Genomic DNA, 10,275 nt, shown 5'->3' with positions numbered 1-10,275 from the left:
TCACCACTCTCTGGCAATTTTAAAGAATATCAGTGATAAAATACACGTCTCCAGAAAAATATTTTTCTAAGGTCTAAACAATTGATGAAGTTGCTGTTGAGTTTTATTAAAAATATGTAAGCTTCAAGTGAGACCTACTCACTCCTTGCTACCTATAAGTAAATTCAGAGATCTCATAATTATACTAATGGCATCTGACACAGACTCAGCTACAAGAATCCTTTTGAAGAGTAAGTTAAAAATGGTTTAAAATCATTGAAGCTTGCTTTGGGTACAGTTCATGTCTCCAATCATCTGGTACAACATCTTTGTTTAAACACTAGTTTCAAAATAAATAATGACAATGCAGTGAATGTTTCTACTTTTAAATTAGGTCTCAGTATGACTTCTTTATTCATTTCCAATTGCCATTGTAACAAATTACCACAAATTTAGTGGCCTAAAACTTTAAAATCACTGTGATTTCCCTTGTGTAAATGCCAAAATTAGTTTTTGACCTTTCCCTGCCTCCAAAAGATGTCATGGAGATAAGTAACTGGAATGGTAACACATTCTGAATAAATCATAGATGTTTACACACTATGTCAAGCCTGGCTTGATATCACCTTTCAAAGAATTGAAAACAAGTGCTCAAATACCAAAGTTCCTGGCCTCTATCACAAGGCTATCACTTAGTTATAGGATTCTCCTTCTTCTAGCTTACAACAGCATATTCCTTACCTCCTTTTGAGCCCTCATCCAAGGCATCCTTAAAGTTCATATTACTAGTGACAGCCTGTTTAAGGCAATTTTAAGGCTTTCTCTACCATGCTCCCCAAAATTCTTCTAGCTTTCACCCACGCTTGATTACAAAACCACTCCCACACTTTAGGTACCTGATACTGCAGCACTCCACTTCCAGTACCAGAGTCTGTAGCAGTTTTCTACTGCACTGTAACAAAGTACCACGTAATTAGTAGCTTAACACAACACCCATCATTCGTATAGTCCTGTGGGTACAGCTTAACTAGATCTTCTGATAAGGGTCTCACAAGGCAGTATCAGCCTGGTATCAACTAGGACTGCAATGCCATCTGAGACTTGAGGTCCTCTTCCAAGTTCACTGGTTGTTGGTAGAATTCAGTTTCTTCTAACTAGAATGAAATTCCCATATTCTTGCTGGCTATCAGCCTGGGAGCATTCTCAACTCCCAGAGGTTACCCTCAGGCCCTTGCCACATGCCCCCCTTGTCTCACAACAAGAAGCTTTTTGCTTCTTTATGGCCAACAGGTGAACATCTGCTGCTTATTTTAAGGACTCACCTGATTAGGCCAGACCCACCCAGGACAAGCTCCCTTTTAACTTGAAATTAAATGGTAAATTAAATGCAGGAATGAAATCCCCTCATATTAACAAGGCTTGCCCACACCAAATGGAGAATCACAAAGGGCATGTATGCCTGGGGTGGAAATATTGGGACCATCATAAGAATTCTGCCCACTTTTTGCCCTTTGACCTGGGATGCTGCCTTGGATTCCTGACCTTACAGTGTTGCTGAAGTGTTCCATGTTCTTATTCCCCTCCTTTTTCCAGTTTGCATGTCCTAGTCCTTGGACTGGTGAGCAACCTGGAAAAAGCCACCATAGGCAGGATTGTATGCAACCAATAATCTTTATTTTTCCCCAGTTCCTCAGGCAATGTGTATGGACATGTTTGTGGATGTTTAAGAGTGAATGAACTAGAGAAGTCAATATAGCAAAAAAAAAGTTCTAGTTTAAAAAGTCTGTCTAGTATGAAGTATTTAACACTCTCCTACCCATTAAAAAAATGTATTTTTCACAAAGTGAAAAGGGTAATAGATGTTTTAAATATTTTTAAGAATAAGCTAAAGAGAATTCATAGAGAAACCTATGTGCTTTGTGCACAACTGTTGCTGTTAGCTGTACATGCCTCTAGTTCAGCTCTTGCCTAGAAAATAATTCATCAGTTAAGTTTAACTTTTATTTTTCTTCTATGTCCACTCAGGAAAAAAGACCTCATATTCCCCACTTCTCTGCTCTGATAAATCCTTTCTTCAATGATCATGCTCTGGTTAGAGGTTTTTTTTAAATCTTTTTTTTAATAGTTATTGTCAAATTGGTTTCCATATAACACCCAGTGCTTCTCCCCACAAGTGCCCCCCTCCATGACCATCACCCCCTTCCCTCCCTCCCCCTCCCCCTTCAGCCCTCAGTTCGTTTTCAGTATTCAGTAGTCTCCCTTGATCTGTGTCCCTCACTCTCCCCAACTCTCTTTCCCCCTTCCCCTCCCTATGGTCCTCTGTTAGGTTTCTCCTGTTAGACCTATGAGTGCAAAACATATGGTATCTGTCCTTCTCTGCCTGACTTATTTCGGTTAGCATGACACCCTCGAGGTCCATCCACTTTCCTACAAATGGTCAGATTTCATTCTTTCTCATTGCCATGTAGTACTCCATTGTGTATATATATACCACATCTTCTGTGGTTAGAGTTTTAAGAGTATTTATTTACCGTTTGTACTGTAAACATTGTGGTTTCCTCTAAATAGTTTTAGTATCAAGGTCAGTAGGTCTTTGGGAACATGAACAAACCTTTACACATATTTAAAGATAACTGAAACATGCACTCTTAGAAGTCATTAGATGAGAAGAAACCCCCTCCCCAATCTATATAAAATCAGTTGGTCTATTTTTTGAGTTTGACAAAATATTTCAAAATGTCCATCTTTACATTTATACATATTATATAAATATGTTTTTTTCTTAGCACTATAAAAGGGAAGCCATACTACCAGGCTTTATATTAATTATTAATTTGTGCTAGCTTTCAGGTAACAACTTGGGTACCAGAAGAGAAGCAGGTACTGAAGCAGGTCCAGTCTCCTTCTAATGTGAACTGGGCCACATTCACTAGTCTGCTGCGTTCAGTCTCCTGCTCTTATCCCCATAGAGTATTCATAAAATATTTTGCGAGACATATCAAAGAAAATAAGAATACTATACTTCCTCAAATACCAAGAGTCAACTCTTATATATGAACTTCTAATCCCAAAACCATATACAGGGCACCTGAGTGGCTTAGTCGGTTAAGAGTCCAGCTCTTTATTTCTGCTCATGTCATAATCTTATGGCTCATGTGATTCAGCCTTGCGTTAGGCTCTGCACTGACAGTGGAGCCTGCTTGGGGTTTTCTCTCTCCCACTCTCTGCCCCTCCCTCACTCAAGTGAGTGAACACTCTCTCTCCCTCAAAATAAATAAACTTTAAAAAAAAGCCATATACAACTTAACAGGTTTGAAGAATGTTCACTATAGGAAACAATTGATAAAGATTTAAAAATAGGCATAAATCATTCTATTTGACATGATAAAGAGATTAATACCTGAAAAACTCTGAAGTGTCAAATAATTTGAAGTATCTTTTACAAATCAATCACAGATATAGTCATAAGAACCAAAAGACATTTATTTACAAAATTTCTTACTTGACCAGTGGTGAGAACCAAGAAACACTACACCAAGCAACAATCAACTAAGACCCCATTACCAGTCTTTAAGCCAGTTCATACAAGAGAACAAGCAAAGTAGCTCTTGATTATTAGGCTAGAAAGATGTCCCTCTGCATGTGTTTCAATTGCACAAGGACATATGTTTAACCACAGGGATCTGTGCAAGTAGAGTATCATGGTATTTATAGACTTAGTTGAGTCACAGCTTCTAGAGAGCTATTCCTTGTCTAGCTTACATGGCTGTTTCACCACTCTTGTTGATTTCTTTGTTGGTTTCTTTCTCTTTTTCTTCTCCTTTGTTGGTTTTCACTTTTTCTCCTTCTCTGTTGGTTCCTTTCTCTTCTGCTCTTCCACTGTCAGCTTTCTCTCTTCCATGGTTGCCTTCTTTCTTTTCTTCTTTGCCATGAACACTGATGTAAACTGCTGTGTTATAGCCTTCCCGATTCCGAGCAATTTCAATGGCAAAAAATTGTATCCTGGGGGCTGAAACATGAATAAAATTGATTATTGGTCATAGACACAGTTACTTCTCTAAACCTACTAGAAATCTACTGACAAAGCTGAACATTCAAAGCATTCTAGAACAGTCATAAACTTCAGAGATGTGGAATTCTAATTTTGACAAATGAGGCTGAAAATACTCAACAATCTTATCTCAGGTACTCAACAAACGGGAACATGATCTTTAAATACATACATGATCTTTACATAAAATGATCCCTAAACTATTCATGTCATTATTTCTTCAGTAAAACCAGATCCCTCACTCTCTTTATACAGAAACAATTACAGAGGCAAGAATCTCACCAAAGATGGTGTTTTCCTCAGTGTAGCCCTGAGAACAATCCAGTCTCAGCAAAGTACCATAGTTGAAGTCTTCTACAATCCCGTCAAACTTCAAGCAAAAAGGTCTCCACTTCTACAAAGCAAAAAAAAAAAAAAAAAGCCCTAGATGACAAATGCAGGAAGCTGGTGAAGTCAGGCCAGGAAAGGCCTTCCAATGGCTCAGTAAGGAAAATAGCCATAGTGAAAGAGACTAAAACTGAGCTGATTTCTAGTTTCACTAGCATTGAGTCTCTGTGCTATCAATTGTCTTTAGACTGGTATTTCCCAATATGAACATACTTTAACTTGACAAAAATATTTAAGTCCTTGAATACAGAATTAAAATTTGATTTAAAATGTTTTAATTGTTTTTTGAGAGACACACACAGTGCAAGTGGGGGAGGGGCAGAGAGAGAGGGAGTCACAGAATCTGAAGCAGGCTCCAGGCGCCAAGCTGTCAGCAAAAAGCCCGCCACAGGGTGCAAGTTTATGAATACAAATTCATGAACCATGAGATCATGAAATGAGCCTAAGACATATGCTTAACCAACTGAGCCACCCAGTGGCTAAATGCCCCTAAAATTCATTTTCTTAAATATATTGTTTTGTTTTTAAGTTATTGTTAACTAGTCCAAAATAGCTATTACTCTTCCACTGAAGCACAAATGAGACCAAGGTGGCAGGAATGTGGCACAAAGTCACAAAGTTAAATTTTAAGAAAGAAGTCAATTCGCTAGAGGCAATTTTCCAAAGATCAGTAACAACCTGCTAAGAGTTAAAAGATTACATTTTTCATAAGCCAAGTACCTACTCTCAGGGAAATATTTTCCCCACTACAAGAATATTTAGTGCACTGTAAAAGTACAAGATAATCAGGTAAGTAATGTGAAATCTAAGTTTTCCAATTACCCATGGCCCACAATAATGTGAACTTAAATCCAGATAATTCAACACCTCCCTGTACCCTATTTGCCAATCATCCATCCAAGCCTTCTGGCTAAACTACTAATGTAAGTAAATTTGTTCCTCCTCCCCTAAAAGGGCTGGGTAGGAAAGGGATGAAATGTTCAAGTCAAAAAAAAAAAAAAAGAAAAAAAAGAAAGAATAGATCCAATGAACGTGCAAAACTCATAAACCAGGAAAATATTTATTTCATTTCTTACTTATTAGTTGACTATAACTACATTAAAGCCCTGGTTCTTTACATATTTCCTTAAAGTCGACAGAACAAAGTTTAAAAGTATAAAAATGTATTTATAATCAATAATCGTTGGTCAGATGCTAGGCAATATTTAAGAGAGAGAATTCTTACCTCTTTAGCTGATTCTGATTTGAGTTCTTCTGGGTCCAACACATCTATCCTGAGTTTCTCAAAATTTTCTCGAAACTCAGAATAGATTTGGTCATCCACTTTGGTGAGTTTCAGGAACTGTGGGTCAACTGATGAAATCAGCTGCCAGACATAAGACAACATGCAGATGCTAGTCTCTAATTTACTACATTTCTTTCCTCCTTTCCCAGAAAATCCTTATGGTTCTAAGGTCAAAAGACCTTATTAGGAAGTACAGACAGACTAGGTCCCAGTTGAAATCATGACATTTTCAAGGGCCATCATATACTACAGTCCTTTCCACCAATTAAACCTTTTTGGTCCTAGTACTGCCTGGATATTGCCCTCTCTGAATTGTTCATTCACTCATCAAACATTTATTAATTGCCTACTATGGGCTAAGAATTATTTTGCCACTTAGCAGCAGAACATTGGGCAAAGAAGAATGAGTCCTCACTATCAAAACAAAATTCACTTCCACCCCCTTGTTCTCTGTGGGTAAGATCTTACAGTAATAAATGATCTCCAAAATACAAATGCTTAACTTGCTGAGCATAGTCATTAGCAAAGAATCATACACTACAATTACATGTTTAATTCTGCTTAACAATGAAGACAGACTCACCTTGTAGTAGACTTCAGCATGCTGCATTGCTTTCATGGCCCAAGCCATCTCAATATCAGGCTGCAAAGGAGTGAAGAATGCCAGGTCAGAATCTCCAAATCCTGGTACTAGAGAACAAACTAAGGATGTCTGTAGAGGCCTAGTTAATGCTCAATAACCCTACCAAACTTGGTGTTACTGACAAAGGATAAAAACTGGACTAATGGGTCTGGACAGTATAAAAGTTTTGTCCTTATGAAGGAAACTATCTACCAAAAGAAGCTACCTACACAGTCTAATTGACAGCAAAAGCCACTGGCTCTTCTCCCAGCAGCTAGTGAAAACATGGGAGATTACATATAGTGGTAGATAAATTGCCTTCTCAGGACTGAGTTAAATCATTGTAAAACTGACTGAAATAATATACTCACATACAATACTGAGTTGTTGGGAGAACAAAGCAAGATAATGGAAGTGAAATATTCTTCATTTCTAATAGTGTAACATGTTATAATCATCATTTGTGTTTATCAGAGCCAATTCCCCATCCTGTAACACTTAAAAATAAATCAGTATTGTGAAGTAGGCTAGCCTTACCAAGCCTTACCAAGTACCCACCACCTGTTCCATTAAAATCTCCCATTCCAGCTAGATGGATCTATTTCACTGACCACCAAAAAGCCACTTGCATTTTTACCTCCACACCTTACACAAAGTCCTTTTCCCAACTGCCAACCTATGTCCTTTATCCATCTATACTTTGAGGATCCAGTTAGAGATTCACTTTCTCAGTGAAGTCTTAAGACCTCTACTGTCTCAGTTCTGAGGGGTTTCTTCTTGGAATAAACTCCTTTGGATCTTATATCCTAATCTAGTATACATCAATCATATTTTTATTTGAGTGTTACTATATCGTCATGTCCAGGTTTCTTGTACCGCAAAAATGTTATGTGCTTTCTCTAAGAATCTAAACAAGACACACCATAAGTCAGTGCCACTTTACTGCATAAGGTTATCACTCAGGAACCTTTAAAAAATTAGAGATTCCACACTCTCAACCCCCTCCAAATATTTTGATTTAATTGGTATAGATTGCGACCTGGACAATAAAAGATATAAAAGCTTCTCAGGTAGTTCTATTGCAGCAAAGTCTGGAAACGATTTCCATTGGCATTTGTCCTGGGTTTGTGAACCAAAAAGATTAGAATTAATAAAAAGTGCTGTCTCTGGCTGGCAAGGAAAGGGTTCATAGAAGATATCAGGTCAAGGGGTTACAATTTCGTGTTGAGCCCTGGAGACTTCCCAGGCTAGTTGGGTGAGTGGGAGCTGCGGGTGAGTTATACTCACATCGTTGCCATAAGACTCAGCTGGGAGAGAAAGAGCATGTGCCACAGACACCAGTTCCCCGGAAACCTGGGAAAGGAACAAGAGGAAAGTGGGTGTTCAATGCTCCACCCGGGTCGACTTCCCCACCCGAACCCAGACAGCGTCTCACCGGTTCAGCAGTCCCACTAGTCGTCTCCATGTTGCACACTACAGAGCGAGGACCCGTTTCCGGAAATCGACTATCTGCGTACTTTGCAGTCAGTTGGTAGAAGAGGGCCTGGTCGGACACACGCTCTTCCGGCTGCGCCTGCGTGCAAGCTCCCTACCCTGGAGGCGGGTGGAGGCGGGGTCAGGTGGAGGCGGAGTCACTGACCCCGCCTCCTCTGCTCTGCCCTGGCTCAAAAGGGTGTGGCCTTGTTGCACATTCTGAAATACTTGAGGGTGTTTCAGGGGGTTAAAAGCTCATTAGTGTCTGTGGTGATCGTGCAAAAAGCCTGAGTTAAGGCTTTCGCGCACTCGCCGCACTGAGTGGCCAGCAGAGATTTGGATCACACTCTCCATTTCTGCAAGCAGGTGCGTACAGCCATAAGGCACACACTCCCCAAAACCCCAATTTAGGAGTAAATTACAAACAAGCATGGTGCTAGGCAATAGAATGCAGGGATGAAGAAGTTAGTTCTTGTTTTGGAAGAAGTACATACAGTGAGAAGGAATCTAAAGTGGTCATCACGAAATTCATCATGCACTGTGTAACATAAATAGAAGATAAATAAACTGAATCCTAAAGGGCAAACAGCAAACGAGATAAAGCAGGACAGGAAGGAACGCCAGGAAGAGAGAAGTGCATGTAAAAAGGAACTTAACAACTAAAACCCATAGCACCTTACCGCAAATGTCAAAAAAAAAAAAACCCCAAAAAACAACCTGCAGTAAGAGTGTAGTCATTTATAATCTTGGGGGGAAAGTTGTGTTTTGTGTGCTGAATATTAGGGATTTTTTTTTTAAATTTTAATGTTTTTTTTAAATTTATTTTTGATACAGAGAGAGACAGAGCATGAGAGGGGGAGGGGCAGAGAGAGAAGGAGACACACAGAACCGGAAGCAGGCTCCAGGCTCTGAACTAGCTGTCAGTACAGAGCCTGACTTGGGGCTCGAACCCACGAACCTGAGATCTGACCTGAGCTGAAGTCAGAGACTTAACCAATCGAGCCACCCAGGCGCCCCCTGAATATTAGGGATTTGAGACTTTAGCCTAAAAGCAATGGTAGTCTAATAAAAAATCTTTAAATAGACAGCCATGTGATTAAAAATAAGTTCTAAGAAAGTCATTAGACTATGTGGAAGATGATGTTGATGAAGCCAATTTTGAAGGCAGAGAGGACAAATTCATGGCACTGGATGATGGAAAGTTAAGCAAAAGCAGTAACAGTTGAGATGGATTCTGATAATTCATAAGGGAAATAGAATCCATAGAACTTATTGACTAATTGGATATGGGGAATAAAGAAGAATCAGGACTCCAGTATGAGTCCCAAATTTCAGAACAGGACTTAGGAATGCATGAGCTAAAAAACAAAAACAAAAAACAAACAAACAAACAGGAGAAGGGGTGATGAATTTAATTTGAGGAGTTGAGTTTGAAGAGTCTATGGGACATTCGGATAGAGTTGAGTAAGTAGTTAGAGGGAGATCTGATCAGAGATATAAATTATATAGCTGGTCTTTAGGTTCAAGTGAGGTGTTCAGAGGAAACCATGAAGAACTGTAAAGACACAAAGATTGGCGGTCCAAAGAAAGAACAATTTATGAAGAAGAAAAAGGCAGGGAAAATAAAAGAGTAAAAGAGCGAGAGGGAGAGAGAGTCGTCAGTGAGACATCAGCAAAGAACCAAAGGCAAGTCTCACAAAAGCAACCAGCAAGAGAACTTCCAGGAAGAAATGAATAGTATCCAATACCCTGGGTTGAGTACACTAAACCCACAAATATCCAGAGGTCATTGACAACCTTAGCAAGAGCAGTTTTAGTGGAATGGTGAGGGCAGAAGTCAGATGGTAGTGGGTTGAGAAGGGAGTGTAAGTTAAAGAAGAGATGACAATGACCATAGAAAGTTCTTCCATGGTTTCCTGTCTCACATTCAGGTCCCGGAGGAGGGCACTTGTGGCGAGAGGCACTGGGTGTTATATGGAAACCAATTTGACAATAAACTATTATAAATTAAAAAAAAATTAAAAGTTCTTCCAAAGAGTTGAAGCTCTAGCTTCATGAGGTCCAGGGACTTTTCAAAGTTGTGATGAAATGCACGTAACAAAAATTTACCCTCTTAACCCTTTCTAAGTACACAAGATTAATAGTGTTAAGTCTATCCACACTGCCGTGCGACAGAACTAGCTCCTCTTGGAAAATGGAAACGCTACACCCCGTTACGCAACAAGTTCCCTTTTCCCTTCCCTCCAGCCCCTGGAAACCACCATATTATTTGCTGTTTCTATGAATTTGACTACTTTAGGTACCTCATATAAGTGCAACCATATAGTATTTGTCTTTTCATGACTGGCTCATTTTACTTAGTGTAATGTCCTCAAGGTGTGTCCATGTTGTTGCCATTGACAATATTTCCTTTGTTTTTAAGACTGAATAATATTCCATTTTATGTATATGCCACATTTGGTTTGTCCATTCATCCAC

General features: G+C 39.2%; 1 protein-coding gene across 1 annotated transcript; it reads right to left on the bottom strand.

Annotated features, from left to right (window-relative positions):
- Positions 1-3,438: 3,438 nt before the first annotated feature.
- On the bottom strand, positions 3,439-7,905 carry PBDC1 (polysaccharide biosynthesis domain containing 1). Its single transcript, XM_029929983.1, has 6 exons — positions 7,760-7,905; positions 7,612-7,677; positions 6,286-6,345; positions 5,643-5,783; positions 4,313-4,424; positions 3,439-3,988 (listed from the first exon to the last, which is right to left on the bottom strand). The coding sequence occupies exons 1-6, from the start codon at positions 7,787-7,789 to the stop codon at positions 3,738-3,740; spliced, it is 660 nt and encodes a 219-aa protein (XP_029785843.1). The 5' UTR covers positions 7,790-7,905; the 3' UTR covers positions 3,439-3,737.
- Between the last annotated feature and the right edge of the window lie 2,370 nt (positions 7,906-10,275).

The sequence above is a fragment of the Suricata suricatta genome, chromosome X (genome assembly GCF_006229205.1).
Source record: "Suricata suricatta isolate VVHF042 chromosome X, meerkat_22Aug2017_6uvM2_HiC, whole genome shotgun sequence".
Lineage (NCBI taxonomy): Eukaryota > Metazoa > Chordata > Mammalia > Carnivora > Herpestidae > Suricata > Suricata suricatta.
Note: the sequence above shows the minus strand (reverse complement) of the source record. Positions and strands in the feature narration are given on the sequence as shown.